This window comes from Eucyclogobius newberryi, unplaced genomic scaffold, assembly GCF_026437365.1.
Source record: "Eucyclogobius newberryi isolate DKJ021-1_F unplaced genomic scaffold, fEucNew1.0.hap1 SCAF_3, whole genome shotgun sequence".
NCBI lineage: Eukaryota > Metazoa > Chordata > Actinopteri > Gobiiformes > Gobiidae > Eucyclogobius > Eucyclogobius newberryi.
Window position 1 is genome coordinate 23,471,679 of NW_027315945.1, and position 22,637 is coordinate 23,494,315.

Sequence of the window (22,637 nt, forward strand, 5' to 3'; positions counted from 1 at the left end):
AATTTGTCTAATTCTTGTAATATTTCTTTAAACATCATACGTTTTTTTGACTTGTGCATTTACAGGTTTCAAATCTGTTTGTTCGAGATGAAATCGATGAAATCCTTAGTGATCTTATTCCCGTGATGAAGCGAGAGTTTCCCAGGCGACCTCCGACCAATGAAAACTTGTATGAGTACTTCATGTCTCGGGTCAGACACAATCTTCATGTGGTCCTGTGCTTTTCTCCAGTTGGGGAAAAGTTTCGTAACCGGGCGTTAAAGTTCCCAGCGCTTATATCAGGGTGCACCATGGACTGGTTTAGTCGTTGGCCCAAAGATGCCCTAGTGGCAGGTAAGTTTATATAATAATGTACATGGCAGTAAATAATCTAAGTAAATAAAACTAACCCATTGATTCTTTCTTCATCTTGCAGTGTCGCAGCACTTCCTCTCTCTCTACGACATTGACTGCTCATTACAAGTCAAAAGTGAAGTTGTTCAGTGCATGGGATCATTTCAAGATGGTGTGGCTGAAAAGTGTGTGGACTACTTCCAAAGGTATCATACTAACTTACATTCATATACTGAATGCAAGTAATATACGGATTTAACGTTCAAATTGAGTTGAAGCTAATGTTATTAAAATTGACTCTAGGTACAGGCGCTCCGCCCATGTAACACCAAAGTCCTACCTGTCCTTCATCCAGGGCTATAAAGCAATATACAAAGAGAAACGCACTGAGGTGCAGACATTATTCAACAGGTAAGCACACACATCACATACTTGTTTCTCAAATACATAGTCTTCTTCCAATACATCATTTATTTTATTTTTTTCCAGAATGAACACTGGTCTAAAAAAGTTGAAGGAAGCTTCGGAGTCTGTGGCCGCTCTGAGTAAAGAGCTTGAGGTGAAAGAGAAGGAGCTACAGGTCGCTAATGAAAAGGCTGATATGGTAGGAGACTTGTTTAATTATACATTTCTAATTTCTTTATTCTTCTTCAATTTGAGTGAAGAAACTGAAATTACGTTTCAGTCACAGAAAATAAACATGACCCTGTATTTTTTCATGCTTGAAACAATGCTGGAACTTAACATTCAACCTACTGTGCACCCAACAGGTTTTGAAGGAAGTCACAGTGAAAGCACAGGCAGCAGAACGTGTGAAAATTGAAGTCCAAAAAGTAAAGGACAAAGCTCAGGCCATTGTCGACAGTATTTCTGCTGACAAGGTAATTGCTGAGGCAAAACTGGAGTCAGCTAGACCAGCGCTCGAGGAGGCAGAGGCTTCACTGCAGGTAAATCTGGCCCCAAGCAATGCAGCATTAAGATAATATGCATTACTCTGTTGTTTTGTAATTGATTGCACACTTAATGAGGTTTCATCAACGATTCAATTTGTGCCCCCCATCTAAGCTCTGTTATAATTGTATTTGTGTGTCTAAAGTTAGCATTTCTCTCTGAGCGTCACGTCGGTGTTATAATTAAAGCTGTCCTCCTGGCTGGATAGATGCATGCATATACTTCCCCGGCAGGTTCCTGATTATCTTGTTCATCTGGATAAAACACCGATTTGCTTGAGGCATACGAGGAGCGGTTTATATTGATTCACTCACAGCTTTAGAGACTAGTTTGCATTTGCAGTTAAATATAATGTTAGATTGATTTCTACAAATGAAATATGCAAATTGCTAATATGATTTATGACTCAATACAGAACAGTTTGGGATGGAGGTTAGACTAGTTCACGCGTGGGAAGAAGATGCAGAAAATATTACTGAACAGAAACAGATGATGTACCATATTGTGATTTAAATGCAAAATGGATCAAAATGAACAGTGATATTTACTGTAGCATATCAACTGCCCACACAATAAAGACTGCACAGGGTAAAAGAGGATTCAGGAAACTGTAATTTGTTGTAGAAGCAGCAAAAAGAAAGTGTTCTGCTGGAGAACTCTCTGGTGGTAGATCTGTCCCACTAGGATTGATAAAGCCAAGTAGAAGCAAGAAAATGCTTTGGAGTCTCTGGTATTCTCCTGATGTTTGTCTAATTTTAATGAGTCTCTTGAGGACGTGCCAGGCGTTTTGAAACTGTCTTGTGCTATCATTCCTCAATTGCTTTGTATTAGAGTCATTCTAGTTGCTTCCTCTGTCATTGCAGCCAGTTTTCACCCCACATCTCTCCAAGCATTGCTGACATTATTTTAAATGGACTAAATAGTGCATTCCCAAGATTAGTTTTTTTCCTCCCCTGTGCACTCAGACCATCAAGCCATCGGATATCGCCACGGTCCGAACACTTGGCCGCCCTCCTCATCTCATTATGCGGATCATGGACTGCGTGCTGCTGCTGTTTCAGAGGAGGGTCAATTCTGTCAAACTCGACCCTGAGAAAAACTGCAACACACCGTCCTGGCAGGAATCCCTAAAGCTCATGACAGCTGGGAACTTTCTGGGCAGTTTGCAGGTACAGACTCAAGGATTATGCCTACTTTTCATACCAATTCCACAACTAACTTTCTTATAATATATTGTATTTGACTTGCATGGAGTTTGGGAGACTTTTCAGTTACACATCCTTCTTTTTTCATTATATGTTTCTCTTTTAGCAATTCCCCAAAGACTCCATTAATGAAGAAATGGTAGAGCTTCTGCTGCCCTATTTTGATATGCCTGACTACAATATTGAAACTGCCAAGCGGGTTTGCGGCAATGTAGCTGGTCTCGCGTCATGGACCAAAGCAATGGCTTCTTTTTTCTCCATTAACAAGGAAGTCCTACCAATGAAGGTAATATCCTGTGCTGTATTAATGTTCGACCGTCCAAATGCAACTATTCCACAGAAAATTATGCAACAAATTTGATATGCATGCAACTAATGCAACAGCTAAAATATTTATGGAGATATTTCTACAGTGGGTTTGAATAGATAAATATATTCAAGCATATATCTTCTTATTATAAACTGTCTTTCACTTAGTAATAGCTATTTTGTATTGCTCACTAAACCCAGCAATATAACACAACCGTCTCAAATCCTGCCTTCTTTGTCTTCTTGCCAGCTTGTGCGAGCTTAATCCACGACAGTCGTTTAATGCTTGCATAATACTGCGCCGGCTGAATACAATTGCTTTTGTGAATTGAGTTCACCGTGACTTTGATTGGTGATGACCTTTCCCTTCTGTTTCTCTTATTATTGTTATTACCTCATTTTCATTCTCTCTTGTTACTTCCTTCATTTTCTCCTCTGTGTGGCTCAGCTGCTATCGCTTGCTGTTAAATGGGTCCTCTGGTGGTTGTAGTTTATGCAGAGGCACAAGAAAGCTGGACATTTTCTCTCTAATACTCCCAATTCTCCTAATCCAAACATGCAAGTGCATGTGCATGCAAAACAGGTAGACAGAACATTTGTCAGTGCCCGATTCTACATTTTTACCATATTCTTTGCTTTTCATTTTAATTGCTGCTGGGATGAACATGTAATGTCACATCTTGGCGCGCGTTAGTTGTACAACACCTGTCTTCTATGTTTTGTGTTTCCTCAATATCTTACATCTCTACTTGTTTACAGGCAAACCTGGCTGTGCAGGAGAATCGTCTAGCCATCGCTAATGTGGACCTTCAGAAGGCTCAGGCTGAGTTAGACGCTAAACAAGCCGAGCTTGATGTGGTCCAGGGAGAATATGAGAAAGCAATGACGGAAAAGCAGGTACAGAATAAGCTTTATCATCATTACAACAAATTGTTGAAGCCAAAGAGCCAGCCAGTGCAATACAACAGTTATTTAGAGAGCCAAAAGCGTGCTACATTACACACCAGGAAGATTAATTTAGAAATTGCTCACCGAAGTTTACAGAGTTCATTTTAGAATGTATGCATTGACCGCAAATGGAAGATTTATGTTTTAAATAACATATCCTTGAATACCATTTGGAGGTATAAATGCTTTGCACCTATTGAACCTTTTCTTACACCATATTCTTTGCTTAGGAGATATACACCATAGACATTGGGCTGTTACTTGCAGGACTCACAAAGCATACTCTATCTCACAACCATTTATAAGCACAATTTATTTTTATTTTTATATTACCTTATGCATTTCCACTCAAACTTTCCCATTGATTATTTTAATGGCATACACAAGGTCACGGGATAAGTAAACCTAATGTGTGCACATACTGGCAAAGTATTATTATCATACAAAATGATAAACTCCCCTGACCTCTCCTCTATTTTTCAGGCTTTATTGGAGGATGCTGAGCGCTGTCGACACAAGATGCAGACAGCCTCTAGCCTGATAAGTGGTTTGGCTGGTGAGAAGGAAAGGTGGACCGAGCAAAGTAAAGAGTTTGCAGCTCAGACAAAGCGCCTTGTCGGTAGGGTTCACCAGCAAACAAAGGAGTGTGAAAACTGTGTACACAACCTAAAAATAACCAATAATCTCCTTTAGGTGACATACTTCTGGCCACAGCGTTCCTCTCCTATTCAGGCCCCTTTAATCAAGAGTTCCGAAATCTGTTAATGTACGACTGGAAACGGGAGTTAAAGCAGCGTCACATCCCATTTGGAAATAATCTCAATCTGACAGATTTGCTCATTGATGCCCCTACTGTCAGTGAGTGGAACTTACAGGTACCTTCGCTTTTTAAAATATTCTTTGCTGTATTCCAATTATATCCTTATCCATGTCATCAACCTTCTCTCCAAGAAAACAATCGATACTCATTCGTCTTGTCATTTTTTCCGATAAACTTAATAGAATAGGCTGAAGAACCTCACTACAATTTGTCTTCCTCTGACAGGGGCTTCCCAATGATGACCTCTCCATTCAGAACGGCATTATCGTGACCAAAGCTGCCCGTTTCCCGCTTCTAATTGACCCTCAGACACAAGGAAAGATCTGGATCAAGAACAAAGAGGCCAGAAATGAATTGCAGGTTTGTTTTGGGGTTTTTTGCACGTTTGCTGAGCATTATTCCTCTTTTATATACTGGTAGCAATTTGTCGAGCCTTGAATTAATTACCATAGACAAGGATTACGCTGAATTAGAATTATTGAACTGCGCATATTGTAGAAAGAACCTTCATTCTTTCATTTTTGAGCATTTGAAGTGGTTGCTTCTGCTTTCATAACAATAACCAAATTAGCACAATGTGGAGGAGTGACAGCTGAGGTCACTATAGCACAAAGCAGTATTCACCATTCCCTCACAATTCCTTTTATACAGTGTGTGTTTTGTTGTATTGTTGTTATTTGTGCTCATGACAAGACAAATTTGTGGGAATGTAAGGAACAAATTATTCATACGCCTTTAAGTTTTTGAATAAGAACTGTATCTAAACTCTTCAACAAACTCTACTCTCAGTTGTCAGTTGGTCAATGACAATATATATTTATTTGTTTTGCATTATCAATACCAACAATGTGATATTAAGACCACCATGATGGAGTTACAGTATTGCATTTTGTTTGGATAATGTGCAGAAGTATTGCCGTTCTTTCTCCTAGATCACTTCACTGAACCATAAGTACTTCAAGAACCACCTGGAGGACAGTTTGTCTCTGGGACGTCCGCTGCTAATTGAAGATGTTGAGGAAGAACTGGACCCTGCTCTGGACAATATACTGGAGAAGAACTTCATCAAGACTGGATCCACATATAAGGTTTTATTTTGTAGTCTTTAAATTAATTGAATTGTGCATGCACTGTTTTATTCGCTACCATTCTGTCACACAATAATAATGTAGAAAGTAGCTGTGTTTTCTGCCATGACAAAATGAGGTGAGAATAGTGAGATAGTAAGCTTTGTACTCCGACTGTAGAAGACCTGAAAAATATGTAAATGCTTCTTAAATTCTGATTCTTACAAGGCATCATCTTTCTATTTGATTACACATGACTATACTTTATTTATGCATGGAACATATTGTGCTGGTGCAGGGATACAGAACCACTTGTCACAGCAGGTTAGCACTATTAATGCATCAAGACTACTGTGCGTTTTCAAAAAGAATCTGCTCCTGCTGACTGGGAAGCCAGATCAGAGGTGTACCTTATGTTTCTCCTTTTTCTATTTATATCCCACTGTGAGGGGAAGGGGAATGTATGCAACTGACTGAGGAATGAATAAGAATAGGAATAGGAATGAATACCATGAGAAATACAGCTATTACAGAAAAGAAAATACTTACAGTACATATATATATTTTATATACGAAGATATAATCTATCTTGTTTTGGTTTCTGCATGTGCCATTTCTTGGTTCATTTCCTTTGTGCAGGTGAAAGTGGGTGACAAAGAGGTGGATGTGATGAAAGGATTCCGTCTTTACATGACCACCAAACTGCCAAACCCAGCATACACCCCAGAGATCAGCGCGCGCTCTTCTATCATCGACTTCACTGTCACCATGAGAGGACTGGAGGACCAGTTACTAGGCAGGGTCATCCTCACAGAAAAACAGGTGGAATGGCTCTCTGCTGAAATAATATTTGCTTTAATATTCTCTGTCACACTGGCTCATTTGTGCTTGTTTTGATAATGGCTCTGATTAGGTACAAATGATTAAATCCTGTTTTTGCTGAAAGGCCCATTGAGACCGTATTGATGCAAGCTTTCAACACCTTTCACTGCCATGTGCCTAGTCTTCTCTCTTAAGCCCAAAGTGTGTCAGAATATAACTGAGGTTATTATCACCCTTTGAATAAAGTACATGGCTATCATTATCACTCTCAACCAGAGGAGTGAAAAGAAACAACAAGCTCACCTCTATAAATAGTTTGCACGCACACATGAAAGAAATATACAAAAAGCAGTAGGCACAGTTTAGGTTCAAGAACAGGAGTCATTCTTGAGTCATCTAGTGCTGCTTTATGAAAAACACTGAAATAAACTACTGTTGGATACTAGTGTGGAACAGTAATGGCCAAAGGATTAAGATTAAGAAAATAATAGCTGTATGGTTTTTAGGGAGAGCCTTGGACTGTCATATCCTCATTCATTTTCTAGCAGTTGTTCCCATTAGGGGTCGTAGGTGACTGGACCCTATCCCAGTGTCAACTACTTGAATCTTTCAGTCCACACATAAAAAACTGTCATCCCAAAAAGATGCTCTCCCTTTGCACAAGCTGCTTTCTGTGTTCAAACATCAAACAATAGAACCAGCTCTCTGACAGTCTGAAGCTGTTTGCAGATCCTAATAATATGATTCTAATAATAATAATAATAATAATCAACAGTGTGAGCATTTGTACAACTTTACAATTGTTTTCCAGGATTGTTGGTTTACGTTGATAAATTGTAGAGCATTTGGAAATACTGTGTTAATATTTGCTTTCTCAGGATCTGATTTATGAAGTAGCAGAGAAACCTTTAATAATAATATTGTGCTGTAGAAGCAGAAAGTAGAAAGTAGCTCTTTGCTAAATTTGGTGCAAGTGTCTTCTTTTTTATAAGATTACACTAATGTGTTGTATATGGTCTCTGGCTCCATGGCCCCTAAAGTATAGACAAAAGTAAAAAATCCAGGGCATGTGGTAAAGAATAATAACAAAACAAATAAAAAATCTTCAAAGTGGCATCGGGGCTTTAAGATTTCAATATTCCAACTTAATTGAGTTCCAACAACTCAAAATAAGATAATAATACATCAAAACTGCAAAACACAGCGTTTAACACAAAATGAATACAATAAAGTTAAATGTTTCCCAAGAAGCAGCATGCATACTATATAGAGTGGTTTATCGGGCGTAATAAGACATGAAACACTGGTTTTGATTTCAAGGAACTGGAGAAGGAAAGGACAGACCTCTTGGAAGACGTCACATCAAACAAAAGAAAGATGAAAGAACTAGAGGACAACCTTCTCTACAGACTAACCAGCACTCAGGTAAAGGATGTCATTTCACAGCATTTACGATAAATTGCATGTTCTATGTTGTGATCAAATTGTAGGATAAGCTTTTTCTCATTTGTATGTTGTTTACAGGGCTCTCTAGTGGATGACGAGAGCCTGATTGCTGTCCTGGGCAACACTAAGCGTACGGCTGAAGAGGTCACACAGAAGCTGCAGATTGCTGCTGAGACTGAGGTCCAGATAAACGCTGCCAGAGAAGAGTACAGACCAGGTAGGATATACTGTTTGTGTATGTCCTACTCAAGACAAATCATATTCATATCAAAGGATTCTTTCTGAACATTGTAATTTAAATCGCAAAAAGGTCAAACATGATGAATTTAATACATGCAATTTTCACAAATAACACTTTTTATATATTTTCTGTATCAATATTATATAGATGTATATCTTTGTACCAATTACAATCGTAACTGTTTTTTTTCAGTGGCAACCAGAGGCAGTATCTTGTACTTCCTTATCACAGAAATGAGTATGGTAAACGTCATGTATCAAACATCTCTGAGGCAGTTCCTGGGGCTTTTTGACCTCTCTCTTGCAAGGTGATTATCTTGAATCTGTGTCATGTGACTATGCGAAGTATGTAGCATTTCCCATATGGTAATGGTAACAAATGTGAATGTATAATTTTAAAACTCAAAGTAATAGCTGTTATTTTGTCCGGAACAGGTCTTTCAAAAGTCCAATAACCAGCAAACGAATCGCCAACATCATTGAGTTTATGACCTTTGAGGTTTATAAATATGCAGCACGGGGCCTTTATGAGGAGCACAAGTTTCTCTTCACTTTGCTTTTAGCCCTGAAAATTGACATGCAGAGCGGCAAAGTCAAACACGAAGAGTTTCTGACCCTCATTAAAGGTAACCAATAGCAGTAGCATTACTTTTACTGCATTTTTTGTAGTACATGACTTTTTCTGTTACAATGTTATAAAAAAGAAAGTTATAGTAATTAAAAATGTACATTCAAATATTTCTTTTTGGCCAAAACAAGGAGGTGCATCTCTGGACCTCAAGGCTTGTCCTCAAAAACCAGCTAAATGGATTCTGGATATGACCTGGCTGAACCTTGTGGAGCTGAGCAAACTGTGGCAGTTTGCAGAAATTCTCGATCAGGTACAGAACCCACATTACTGTAACAACGACATGTTCCTGCAGGTCTCTTTTTAGCTAAGACAGATTTGAGATAACAGTGTTTCCACATCATAAGCACATGTTGATTATCTGTCTCGAGGTGCTTATTGAATATTTTTCTCACCTCGTCTTGCCCTGGTTCCTGTGTCAATAACTTCCCATCCAGATTTGCTTCTTGTCTTTCTTTTTACACACAGGAGATGTACCGTCGCTCTCGGTCTAATACACACACCTCTGTGACTGGCAGCTCAGTGGCTCCCAGAGAGGAGCAGGCTCAGTGCCCTGTGAAATGAGCTCAGTTTGGGCAAACGCCAATAATTTGTGACATTAGATACGCGCGCACACAACAACACGCTTCAAACATTATAGCGTTTATGTTATGTGACCGCAAATTACATTATAATCATGTTTAATAGTAGACTAGGTTTGTATAGCACTGAAATATAATAATCGGAGGTTCTTTATGTTTGCTAATTGTTAATTTACCCGGCAGTCACAGGGCAAACTATAGTCTCCTCGGGACGAACTGACATGGCAGCCATTCTGTGCCTAAGGCCTTTCAAATCAGTGCCAAGCAACACAACAATCACACACAGTATCTTTTGTTCTCTTATACAAGGAATAAACTGGTTTCTGTTCCATGTGATGAAGGACAATTCATTATTTTATGCACGGTATGGTCTTTCAGATAACCCGTAATGAGAAACCGTGGAAAACATGGTTTGACAAAGAAGCTCCAGAAGAAGAGTTGCTCCCCAACTCTTATGACCAGGCACTGGACTGTTTCAGACGCCTGCTGCTCATTCGTTGCTGGTGTCCAGACAGAACAATTGCACAGGTAAAAACAGGTCTATTACATTTAAAATAGAAAATACATCACGCAGACTCACCGCAGACGCAGAGATACTTTGGGATAATAAGAAACATTTGTCATACACTTTTAATTACAAATATTTCTTGCTGGGGCTTGGAGTTGAATTTATTTTATTGTACAACACTCCTGCATCAGTCCTGCTCTGACCTCTTTAAGCTGCGTGAAAAATGTAAACCAGTTAAAAGCATCCTTTGAACTGTTCATGCCAGGCTTTACAGAAACGCAACTGTAATTGAATATTTTGTTTTAAGTTAGTTTATGACGCTGTCTGAGCGTTTCCCTGTGGTATTTTGTATTTCGTACGTAGTAAACAAACATTAGTACTTAACTATATTTTCCCCTATTTGCTGTGTTCCTCTCCCTCCCAGGCTCGGAAATACATCATGAATTCGATGGGGGAGAACTACACAGAAGGCGTAATCTTGGATTTGGAGAAGACATGGGAAGAAGCAGACCCTCGCACACCTCTGATCTGTTTCCTGTCCATGGGCTCGGATCCAACCGACTCAATCATTGCACTGGGGAAGAGACTGAAGATCGAAACGCGATATGTGTCCATGGGGCAAGGGCAAGAAGTGCATGCTCGCAAACTTCTGCAGCAGACTATGGCCAATGTGAGTTCCCCTTCACCAGTCCATACATAGTCCATCTATAATAATATACAGTACATATACATGCCTTTAGCCTGATAGAGAGCTCATAGTAGTACTTGGAAGACATGTAAATAGTGTAATATGTGGTGACATCATTGTTGTTTGCAGGGAGGCTGGGCTCTGCTTCAGAATTGCCACTTGGGACTCGACTTCATGGATGAGTTGATGGATATTGTTACTGAGACGGAGATTGTCCATGACAGTTTTCGGCTCTGGATAACAACGGAGGTTCACAAACATTTCCCTATCACTCTTCTCCAAATGTCAATCAAGTTTACCAACGAACCACCACAGGGGCTGAAGGCGGGGCTTAAGAGGACATATGGAGGTACATCTGGTGTTATGTTGTGTATATTTATAGCAAATTCAAATCTGTTTGCTAAATCTTTCTCTTTTGTTTTCTCCTCTGGCAATATTCCCAAATTATATTAGTGATTTTGAGACAGTGCCAGTCAGAAAGTGTTTCCCAAAGAAAACTGCAGACTTGCATTATTAAAAGTGGAATAGATTTAATAAGACGGATTCACTGAGCACATTACTTTTATAAGCTACTGGGAGGTGACTTTGCTATGATGTTAATATTGATGCTGTCAGCTGTCCAGATTAATTCAAGAAACAAATTGTATCACAAATAGCAGTTTATTTGAACAAATTTTGTTTTTTGTCTGTCCCCAGGTATTAACCAGGACCTTTTGGATGTCAGCAACATGGTCCAGTGGAAACCAATGCTTTATGGGGTAGCGTTTCTTCACAGCACTGTTCAAGAGAGGAGGAAATATGGGCCACTGGGGTGGAATATCCCGTATGAATTCAACCAGGCTGATCTTAATGCTACAATTCAGTTTGTCCAGAATCACCTCGACGACATTGACATCAAAAAGGTCAGATTTACAGAGAGTCAATATTGTGTTCATTCATTTGAAAAATAATGCTGTGCAAAAGGTCTTGATATTTTTAAACAAGGCTATAAAAAGAGTATACAGCTATTTTAAGAGAATAAAGCTTTAGAACCCAGATAAATAAACTTTAACTTCAAGATCTTCTATAAAGGGGAAATTCTTTTTTTACAAATGTTTTTACATCTTGCCTCTTTTTCTTCTTTTTTGTCTTTAGAAGCTTTGTTTAGACTCTGAATTTAGTCTCACATGTTAGTTGAGTTTTATGTGTTTGCTTTAGTCATCTTTATTTCAATGTTGTGACCTGCAAAGTCATTGACAAAAGCTTGTTATAAATTGCTAGTTAATTATCCTATTATGAGGTTTAAATTAAATCTCATAATTATGAATTAGGTTTAATTCAATGTAATCATCATGTTAGTATAACAATTACTCAAAAATTGTCATTGAAATGAATGACAAAACATAATTCTGGGACAGAATCTCCAAATCCAAGCCAAAACCTGTTGCTCTGTCCATGCAGTTACTGACCTTTTATAACAAAAACCTTCACTAAAATGTATTTCTCTCCTCTCTCTTTCCCGAACAGGGTGTGTCCTGGAACACAGTCCGCTACATGATTGGAGAGATTCAATATGGCGGCCGTGTGACTGACGACTATGACAAGCGTCTTCTCAATACTTTTGCCAAAGTCTGGTTCAGCGAGGACATGTTTGGAACCAGCTTCAACTTCTACAAGGACTACAGTGTCCCAAAATGCACCAATGTAGAGCAGTATCTTACTTACATTCAGGTCAGTCCTTTATGGAAGAATAATGAGGTAAATAAATCTAAGAATCATAATGACTCATTTACTCACTGACGCATTTGAAGAAGTGGCCTGTAAATGCAAATACTTCCACTTTAAAATGTGTTTTGTGCATGGTTCATTTGATCTCAATCATACTTGATGTATCACTTTTTTAATGTCAAACTGGTGGGTTTCTGCTGCTGTGTGTGTCTGCTGGTGTGTCTCTCTAGAGGCAGTTCCCAAACCAGTTTCATTAAAGCTAGTTTCATTATGATGGATGCTCTGTGCTGCCAGGCTCCCCTGCACTGCTTCTCAAATACAAACGGACAAACATAGCCTTGGACCAAATCAACACACATGCATATAGATGGACGTATTATATGTCACAAGAATACATTTTTCCATACAGATAAATATGCATAGACCTTTATTTTCCCACTGGCATTGTCACAGAGCAACTCACAGAACGTATCAATATGGCACAAAAGCACACACAAAGCTTCCTAACTGTATTCTTCTTTTAATTGTTGGGTTCTACATTCAGTTTGGAAATATTTAACTTGTTCTTGGGCTGGGCAATACGACAAATTATTCACTCACAAATAATGTTTTATCCATCGTAGTATTCGATTGCAATTTGCACTTTTTGAAGATTTTAAAAACAAACACTTTCATTGTCGATTTCATGAACATAAACGTGACAGACCGATAATCAGAACCACTTATCACAAGAAATTGTCATCTCTGCTCCGAACCACATGCTTTTACTCCCACAGTATTGGCTACGGATCGCTCAATTTAAAAACGGAACATAAAAGTAGTATATAAGTTTGTTTAAATAGCCCCAATTAAAAGCACAAATCTACCAACTGCAAACATGTCTGCCCCAAGTCTTAATATGTGAAAAGGTTTGCAGGGAGGACAGACATATTTAATCTGTTTATATGAGAAAATCTGTTTATACATGCGCTCGCACATCCGGGAACTTGTGCAGTGGCAACCGAATCCGCCATTTTGAAAGGGGCACAACAGCACGTCTACTACATACGAAATCCAGGAAATATGAGGCCAAAATGCCAAAAACCTGCGTTCTGTTAGGACATTGCTCTGTTGACTGAGCAAGAAATGATAGCTTTGTCGTGTGCCTTATTTTGCCGTTATCGTCTAAAGAATCAAAGTATTCGTATGCCATAGAAAAGGATGCAGTCGTGTTGGTTTTTATATATCGCGTGACCCTTTTAAAATGGCCGCTATGGAGAAGTCCCGGCTGTATGACGTCACCGCGAACGCATGTATATGAGAAGGTTGTTCTTGCATCTCCAGATTTGAAAAAAAGCTTTAGAATTGCAGTACAAAGCACCATCATCTCTTTACACTCTTATACATTATGCATTCAATCCACCTTCTACAGGGATTGCCGGCTTATGACACCCCAGAGGTCTTTGGACTACACCCTAACGCTGACATCACTTACCAGAGCAAACTCGCAAAGGACGTCCTGGACACTATTCTCAGTATCCAGCCCAAAGACAGCTCCTCCGGCGGGGGCGAGACCAGAGAGGCGGTCGTGTCCAGACTGGCTGACGACATGCTGGAGAAACTGCCCCCCGACTACGTGCCATTCGAGGTTTGTGTGTGCGGAGAGATGTGCGAGCTGCCTGAGGGGAGTGTTGTGATAGCGAAGTGCAATGTCCCTCGCTGTACATGTGCGCAAAGTGGTGCAAGTGGCAAACAAAGTGGCCAGGCTCAAAGTGTGTTTTTCTGCTAGCCTTCTGTTTGTGTTCTCTCGGTGGTCCTTTTTCTTTACCGGTGATGTTCCAGTCCGTCGACAGCAGCCAACAATATATCATCCAAATCCTATCTAGAGTTAGAATTAGATGACATGAGTTCACATGAAGGACGGGGAGCTATTCACTGTTTCTGAAGCAGACACAGAAAATCCACCAAAGTTCAACCTTATTATGTTTTGTTAATGCTTGAGTGCACACATTTGCCATATAAGGTCCCGACTCCCTTTCATTGACAACAACCAGTGCCTGAATGTATGAATAATGTCACCACTTTTTAGAATGATTGTAAAAAAAACTGAATGTTTTGCTGTTGTTGTTGTTGAATTGTTCATGTGAATATGTCCAGTAACGACAGGACAACCTCAGCTATTTTAACATATGGCATTTCAGAATGTTGAAATGCACATGAACCTGACTTATTCAACAAAATGTTTGTTCTGAAAAGATTGACGTATTACCTTGCAAATGTTCCATACTTACATGAACACCCATTTATTTTGACCAATGCACTAGGTAAGGGATCGTCTCCAGAAGATGGGCCCGTTCCAGCCCATGAACATTTTCTTACGACAAGAGATCGACCGGATGCAGAGGGTCATCGTTCTGGTCCGAAACACCCTCACAGACCTCAAACTGGCCATAGACGGGACCATTATAATGAGTGAAAACCTACGGGATGCGCTGGACTGCATGTACGATGCTCGCATTCCTGCACGCTGGAAAAAAGTATGTTTTATTTTGCACATGTTTTCATATTATCCCTATTATGCTCTACTTTTTTGTCACCTCAGCGACAGAGAGTTCACTGAAAATGCTATGGTTCTTTAGTTCAATTTGTCTTTGAATCGTCTCTCTCTGCTGCCTACATTGCTCTGTATGCCCCTTTACATTCACTGTGCTACAGTTCTTTTTATTCTGTGCTGTTGAATTATACATTTATACACTTCTGTCACTTGGTTCGCTTCCCTCAGATCTTTTCAAATGACAGTTTCTCTGTTGTGCTGTAATATCGGTCCTGTGTGCTTGTTTGTCTGTCCTGCGCAGGCATCATGGGCCTCCAGCACCCTGGGGTTTTGGTTCACAGAGCTGCTTGAGCGGAACCGGCAGTATCAGGCCTGGATCTTTGAAGGGCGCCCCAACTGCTTCTGGATGACAGGCTTCTTCAACCCGCAGGGCTTCCTGACAGCAATGAGACAGGTAGAGCACAGCATCGTTTCTACCTACCCCTACTCCCCATCAGCGAGGACAGCAGATGGCACACAGTGGAGATGCAGGCACACCGCCATGTTCAGTGACACGCATTTACATACACGCCACAGCACGGCATGAAAACACAAGACAGACACGCAACTACATGCATATTCCCTTTGTTAAAATTCATCTATTCATCTATCCTAGCCAAGTCTTTGAACTGTTTAAACGTCTTGTTGCCTCATAATAAATCAACGTAGACCAAAATATCCTTTGTTAATGACATTTCCATTTGTAAAAACATACACTATTAACAGAAAGAATTTGAACCCTTGGTCTGGAAGGTGTGTCTGTCGTCTGCCATAAGCTTTAGTAAGGTAAATAGCAAGGTAGGATAATAAGGGGGATATCTGGAGTAACAACTCATTCACTCAATGTACATGGATTTTTAAATGTTATTTCCATTTGTTTGCTTTTTATACGTCTTTAAAAAACATAAAATCTTCTCGTGAATCCTCCCTGGCATTGGCAATGGCACATTCCCAGACTGTTTTCCTTCTCTCTGTAAACTCTAGGAAATAACGCGTGCTAATAAGGGCTGGGCTCTGGACCGTATGGTGTTGTGCAACGAGGTGACCAAGTGGATGAAGGATGACATCACTCAGCCCCCAGCAGAGGGGGTTTACGTCTATGGCCTTTACTTGGAGGGAGCCGGATGGGACCGACGCAGCTGCAAACTCATCGACTCCAAACCGAAAGTCCTGTTTGAGATGATGCCTGTTATTAGGATGTATGCTGAAAATAATGGTGAGTGAGAGATCATGGTCGGCTCTCGGAGTCTGCAGCCCACACAGTCACTCGGAGATGTAACATTTAAATGCCAGACATGCTGCTGTTTTTGGAGAATAGAGCAGCAGGAATTAGTGGCACACTGTCTTATTTGCCCTTCTTAACATTCACATTTGGGTAATGGTCAAAGGGTGCTATAGTGGAATTTTGCAACCGTTTCAGAAAGAACAATTTAGACATTTTGTGCGTAAAAATAAAATGTGATGTTGGTGTTTAGCAGTGTTTCAGAAAATGTATGATGTTGTTTTTGTTTTAGGTGTTAAAGACTCCCACCTTTACATGTGTCCAATCTACAAGAAGCCGGTCAGGACGGACCTAAACTACATCGCTGCTGTTGATCTGAAAACAACACTTCCTCAAGACTATTGGATCCTACGGGGCGTGGCTCTGCTCTGTGATGTCAAATAAAGCATTTCCAAAGTATTTAGGGAGTGTGCTATCACTTATGCAACACACTTAAGATAAAAGTGCAATTACAATATTACACAGTGAGATTTAAATACATAGAAATTTATTGACATTTTTTTTACAAAACGATGGCATCATCAAAACATCAAAACACTTTTTGCTAGTATTTTCTTTTCTTACAAAACCAACGTACACAGACACTAAAGCTACCCTGTACACACTGTGGATCAGACTTGACGTTCTTATTTTTCTTAGCCTTTTCCCTTTTGCTTGTACTCACAATTATATTTTATGGCATTTCAAATAATTTGTTCAAGATAGACTTAGGAGAGAATAGCACTGCATGAATATTACTCTTAATTCAAAGATGCTGCTCGAGTAGCTTGGTGGATCATTTATAAACATGTTTCAATAGTTTCAACTCAACATCATCTTTTTGTGCAACTTCCCGTTTTGTTCCTAATCTGTGTTGCCCAGACTTTTAGTCAAATCTTACTTCATTTACTTTATTTGTGTCAGACTTTATTGTGACTATTCCCTCAATAGAGCATCCAATCACAATAACCAATTGTCCTGGTCTGAATCCACACCCCAGGAGTTCCCGCGACACATGCTACATGTTCACTTACAGAAGTGTTAAATGTATTCTACAGCAGGGGAGCGTTGCCGTGAGGCTCCAGTCCCATTGATTCTCTTTGTATTCCAGATCTGATTCACTTGTAACTTAATAGCTCTGACAGGAACACACATTTCTTGTCACAAATGTCTGTCAGTTGTGCCCGTGTAAACTCAGCATGTTCTGAAGTCTTAGGGCATTACATTTCCCTGGGACAGTGAGCGGGTCATCTCTGTGTGAACAAAGTAGGTCTTGAGATCTCCTTTGCCCTTGACGTTGATGATTCCTCTGCATGAGCACATGTATCCCAGGGCCAGGAGGATGTGACTGGTCTCCTCTGTCACCTACAGACGGAGGAGCACAACAGAAACATTCACAGTTCATTATATTATACAGCATTGTCACTGGTTTGGACAGAAAAAGGTCTACATTTCAGTGTTTTAAAAAGGGCTTTCCTGAATAATGCTGCAATCATTGTTATGGCATAATTATATACAGTATATTTTAAAATGTGTGTTATTTCTTTCAAAAACTGCATTCAATCATTGTTGTACACATGTTTACATAATACAAAATAAAATGATGTATTTTTGATGATAAAATTGTCAATCTTATTTATATTTATGGCAAACCAAATATAAAGAGCATTTCTCGTTGTGGCCTATCTCTATATAAATAACAGACAATCTGAGAATGGAATTGAAAGCTTCATGTTGACTGCAGGGCGCACAGCAGATGGCTCTATCAAAAGTGTATTACCTTAGTGACCAGAAGCTTCCTGCTATATATGTCTCTTAGGTAACCTACCATTCCATCTTATCAGCCATCAAACACGAGCCCGGATGTCCAAGCCACAATTTATAACGCGTGTATAAAATGTGGTTTATCTCTGAACATCTGAGCTGACATTTAAAATTGAAGTTTGAAAATAGGACGGATCAGATATGGCTGCTTTGAAACTATAGTCTGTGAAATTCAACTTGAATGATTGACATTAAAGAAGACAAATGGCAAACGTAGATTACATTTGTGGCCATTTCACAAAGCATAGTTTTGTTTTTTTACCTGTATCTTTCCCAGGACTCCAGTGCTGTCCATTCTGCTCGCTACATTCACTGTGTTCCCCCAAATGTCATATTGGGGTTTTTGGGCTCCGATGACTCCTGCTATCACAGGACCATGATTTATTCCTGCCAAGACAAGAGGAGAAGAATGGGAAGTTAAACGATTGGCTTTTTCCTTCCAGAGTCCTTCAATTTGCATAATGACTGAACAATTTTAATAAATCATAATCAGTGCTTGGGATTGGTACATAGAATTCACTTGTTTCACCTTGTGCCTTGATTATCCATTAGTAAATAACAATATGTATTTACTGTGTCACTTGCTGCATTTTGATTTAAAAACAAAAACAAATTCTACTTGGTGTTTTAAAGCAGAAATGCAAGGGCTGAACAACTTTATTATGTATATGTAATATGATCTTTCTGACAAATACTGTGATCGCGATTACATTTGCAAATCAAGAATTAGATTTTCAATTTATGTTGTAATAGTAGTTCATCCCTCGTTGAGGTCTAAACTACAGGGTTAGCAGGATTTAGATATGATTAGACATGATATTTTGATGCTTGTTGAGGACAAAATAATAGCTATATTTGCGATTTGCAAATTGTACTGTTTAAATTATAATTTCGATTCAATTGTGCTATTTTTCTCAGCCAGCCCGAGCACATGCGCAATACTGGCAAGTTAAACGTCAAAAACAATCTGTCTAAAGACATGCATGTGTTAGGTAAAATTGGCAACTCAAAATTGGCCCAATGGACAGGTGTTGAAAATTAGCATATTCTGCTATAACGCTTAAAACATTGCATCTGGTTTGTCCAATGTAAATGCTATGTCCTTAAATAAATAAATAAAAAAACCATTATTATATTGAATTATGCAAAATCTATTATTCATGTTGTTATGTCAAATGTACTCAAAGACAATATCTTTACATAAAAGCTAGTGAAACTGTGTTCATTTGAGCTCTTTCCCTTCCCCTATTAGGCAGTGTTCCCTTGAGCTCCGGCCGCAGCATGTAGAGTACACTAGGATTTTTTCATGTGTCTTACTGTTATCTACACTTAAAGAGTGTAGACGGAGCACACAGCCACTGGCTTTTGTCCTGTCCCAGTAGGCAGTGACTCCTGCTTTTCCCTGAAGAAGCATTATAGGTCTTTCTGGAAGCAGCAGGGAGGCACTGGCCAATACAGGCAAACCGCTGAGTTAATGGAACAAGGCATGCTGGGATAGACAGACAGCTTCACAGTGTTGAGACTTGGCTCTTAACTCACTGAGGCAGCTGGAAATGTTCCCGATTTACAATTACTACTTTATGGCATTAATTCACACATGACTTTGATATTCCAAAATGAATTAATCTAAAGTTATAGCCTCGTTTTGTGTAAAATCAGCAGGTACAAAATTGTGTTGTAAGCAGATTGATATAATCCAATTAGATGTTCAGAATGAAAGTGGTTTGAGTGAATATCTTTTTGTGATGAAGCAGCTATAACATCTTTCATGGTAGAAAACTCACCAACTCTGAGCTTGAAGTCATTGAAGGAATGTCTATTTATAAGATCCAGTTTTCCCACCAACGCAAAAGCAAACTCCACCATGGTCCCGATGTGCATGTACTGCCTGTCATGTTCCTGCAAATAAACACATTTTCTTGATCGGTAAATTAAATAGAATGTACTATATAATGAATGACAGTAATTGGTGTTTTGAAAAGGGTACCTGCATGGTGTACTCTGGACCAGAGGCTGTGTTGAGCCCAGTAGCAGCCATGTAAGTACTGCCAATGGTCTTGATTTTTTCAACTCCACTGAACTTAGGCTTTGACAGCAGCTGTTCGCAAACACACCACCGTGGATTAGAGATGCCACAAATTTCACCTCTGTGTATTTATACTCAACAAAGTCTGGGGAAATTTACCTCATCGAAATCAGCGATGATCTCGTTGAGAAGCCTGAGGCACTCTAAGCCTTCTTTGTTGACATCTGATTCAGTGTAAAACTCTTTAAAGTCTGGGATGGATGCAAACATCACACACACCAGGTCATAGGATTGGTGATACAGATCCTGGAGAAAGAAAATCTAAATTAAATACAGTTAAAATTGTGATTTACTACAGGGAATACATATTGTATAAACGTATAACATAATTATGACAGTTTTGCAAAGACAACAATTGAACATTGCATTTAAAGGTGCATTATGTAACTTCTCTCTCCCTCATGTAGATGCTTTGCATGGAATGTTTCACAGTATGGCATAAAACTCAATGGAGACAAGTAGATAATGCCACCAGGACATGTTCCAGGTCAGATTGTTTTTCAAGGTAACATTAAGCAGTAAAAACACCTGTAATTGAATACTTGCAAAATAGTTTAATGCTGTGAAACACTCTAAGCAAAGGTCTCAGGTGGTGGACCATCCACCAGAGAAGCTACATAGTGTAAAAAAACTTCAATTGATTCATTACATGCCAAGTTAACCACTTTAATGATGAATGAACATAGAACGTCTATAAGTTATAAACATGTTAATATAGAAAGTACTTCTCTGTGTCTTACCTCATTTTTCCAGTTTCGTGCTAAGAAGTGCTCCGCCACATGAGCGGGCAGGACATTCTCCAGTAAAACGCGGTTGAGATTTTCCATAGTTTCGATCTCCTCGCACTCCTTTTTGAACTTGTTCTTCCACAGAAAGTCCAACCTACAGTAATATTCATTCTGTTACAAGAGGACACAGAGGTGAAGAAGCTGAAGGCACAGCTGGACAGCTTGCTTCCATCAAAGAAAACAGAGAAACACACACAGCCACTAGGACATAAGGCAAAAGAAGAGTTGGTTAAGAGAAAATATAGTGGATAACGATATCTCTTTCCATAGATATCGTATTTAAATATTTTTTCCTGTATAAAAAAATCGAATGAAATGATCAGAAATGTGAATTTACATTTTGTAAAGGCATTTTTTTTTATATTTAAGCATCAGTATTATTTTAAATAATGATATTTAAATGTATTTTTTTTTTTAACTAAAAAAAAACAAGTCAACCCACAGAAGAAGGAAGATTTAATGTCCTATATTATTATTTTTCAGATTTTAATGTTTTTATAGAAAATGTCCCCAAAAATCCATATTTTGCAAAACACTGACAATATTATTGATATAATATAACATTTGCTATGTTGCTCACCTTGACTGCTTCTAGAGATACAGACCTAATTTGTAGTGTAGTATTTGGGGAGTTAAATACAAGGCGTTCTTATGGGGAAGTTGTAAAAGCACTCAAAAAAGGTTTGAGAAATATTGGTCAAACCTGTTTTATCTGATGCAATTTTATCGTGCCATGAAAGTGTTTTGCCTTTGTTTGTATTATAAACTTTTATTATCTCTCCATCTGCTTTCTTTTTGAGTCTCAGAACTACTTTGGCCATGTTGCAGAATATAGAGCGTAAAAACTAAGCTTAATTCTGGTATGTATTAATTTTATTAAGTCAAATGTATCTACCAAAAAGAGATTTCATGGCATGGGAATGATTAATGCTTCTCATTTGGGGGCTTAAATGTGACACAACATTATGAAGCTAATTTTAGTGTATTTAATTGCCTTTTATCTCAAAATTTACTTGAGGCCAGTGCATTAAAATTATTCATGTTGGAGAACTGTCCCCATTGAGCAAAAGCGTGTTTGGGATGTGGCCTAAGTGCCCTGCAGTGAGTAACAACCCAAAAATAGCACAGCGCTTTTGCAAAGAATTGTCTTCACCCTGCCCCTTGCGTCTTCTAGCCTTGGCATTGAGAAGCAGCAGCCTATTTGTGCACTAGCCAGAGGGGTCGATGGACAAAACTGGCATTGTTTAAACACTTAAAACCCATGTCACTGTACATTCAAATTAAAAATAAAAATAGAAACCTGCAAAGAAGGAACATCTAGCATGACTTCAATTCTAATTTTAGTATTATGTTTCACTGCGTTAGCTATGATCAAAATGGAGACAAGTTCACTTGTTTTACGGCTTCAATATCATTTTGCGTTCATGTCATAACTTCAAATGGAGGACATTTGCCTATGTCACACAAGGAATAACCAAACATAAAATCTATAAATGTTGAATCTTGTTATGGACCATATTCATCTTATGGCTTGAAGAACTTTTAGCTTTCATATATAGCACCACAAACCCTCTCAAACGATTCTTGACATTAGGACCTGTGATAAATGCACTTGTTTTTATGTTTACTGGTATGTCTGTTTGAGAGTCTATAGATGTGAATAATGATCAGAGCGTAAATAAGATCTAACATAATGGTCTCTTTGCATTCTACCTGCATGTATAGCCTTTTCCATTAGAGTATTCAATGTGAGTGATTAAATCGTGCACATAAAGGAAATGGGCATAGCAAGTGGAAGGGCAGAATATAAACTACACTCCACGTATTTAAAGAAAGTAGTGAGAAAAAAGATG

The 22,637-nt window shown here is 38.9% G+C and overlaps 2 protein-coding genes across 3 annotated transcripts in view; one reads left to right on the forward strand and one right to left on the reverse strand.

Annotated features, from left to right (window-relative positions):
• Window positions 1-16,568, forward strand: part of dnah5 (dynein, axonemal, heavy chain 5) — a 47,218-nt gene extending 30,650 nt beyond the window's left edge. The window contains exons 62-89 of the mRNA XM_072460920.1: window positions 66-333; window positions 416-539; window positions 637-744; window positions 823-937; window positions 1,104-1,280; window positions 2,250-2,453; window positions 2,596-2,775; window positions 3,558-3,695; window positions 4,230-4,365; window positions 4,440-4,621; window positions 4,792-4,926; window positions 5,499-5,654; window positions 6,273-6,455; window positions 7,776-7,880; window positions 7,980-8,118; window positions 8,335-8,449; window positions 8,577-8,767; window positions 8,901-9,022; window positions 9,729-9,878; window positions 10,283-10,528; window positions 10,676-10,895; window positions 11,243-11,448; window positions 12,053-12,256; window positions 13,665-13,880; window positions 14,557-14,769; window positions 15,088-15,240; window positions 15,810-16,041; window positions 16,340-16,568. Of these exons, the coding sequence (XP_072317021.1) occupies window positions 66-333; window positions 416-539; window positions 637-744; window positions 823-937; window positions 1,104-1,280; window positions 2,250-2,453; window positions 2,596-2,775; window positions 3,558-3,695; window positions 4,230-4,365; window positions 4,440-4,621; window positions 4,792-4,926; window positions 5,499-5,654; window positions 6,273-6,455; window positions 7,776-7,880; window positions 7,980-8,118; window positions 8,335-8,449; window positions 8,577-8,767; window positions 8,901-9,022; window positions 9,729-9,878; window positions 10,283-10,528; window positions 10,676-10,895; window positions 11,243-11,448; window positions 12,053-12,256; window positions 13,665-13,880; window positions 14,557-14,769; window positions 15,088-15,240; window positions 15,810-16,041; window positions 16,340-16,491 (4,770 nt within the window). The 3' untranslated portion in view covers window positions 16,492-16,568. The remainder of the gene's footprint in view (window positions 1-65; window positions 334-415; window positions 540-636; window positions 745-822; window positions 938-1,103; window positions 1,281-2,249; window positions 2,454-2,595; window positions 2,776-3,557; window positions 3,696-4,229; window positions 4,366-4,439; window positions 4,622-4,791; window positions 4,927-5,498; window positions 5,655-6,272; window positions 6,456-7,775; window positions 7,881-7,979; window positions 8,119-8,334; window positions 8,450-8,576; window positions 8,768-8,900; window positions 9,023-9,728; window positions 9,879-10,282; window positions 10,529-10,675; window positions 10,896-11,242; window positions 11,449-12,052; window positions 12,257-13,664; window positions 13,881-14,556; window positions 14,770-15,087; window positions 15,241-15,809; window positions 16,042-16,339) is intronic.
• Window positions 16,569-16,577: 9 nt separating this feature from the next.
• Window positions 16,578-22,637, reverse strand: part of adcy2a (adenylate cyclase 2a) — a 39,505-nt gene continuing 33,445 nt past the window's right edge. Inside the window, exons 20-25 of one of the 2 annotated variants that reach the window (XM_072460006.1) lie at window positions 20,737-20,895; window positions 20,096-20,242; window positions 19,898-20,008; window positions 19,695-19,809; window positions 18,173-18,297; window positions 16,578-17,451 (exon numbers count right to left, since the gene is read on the reverse strand). In XM_072460006.1, the coding sequence (XP_072316107.1) occupies window positions 17,299-17,451; window positions 18,173-18,297; window positions 19,695-19,809; window positions 19,898-20,008; window positions 20,096-20,242; window positions 20,737-20,895 (810 nt within the window). In that variant the 3' untranslated portion in view covers window positions 16,578-17,298. Of the gene's footprint in view, window positions 17,452-18,172; window positions 18,298-19,694; window positions 19,810-19,897; window positions 20,009-20,095; window positions 20,243-20,736; window positions 20,896-22,637 lie in introns of those variants that run through there. The other variant, XR_011929027.1, reaches the window with a different exon arrangement.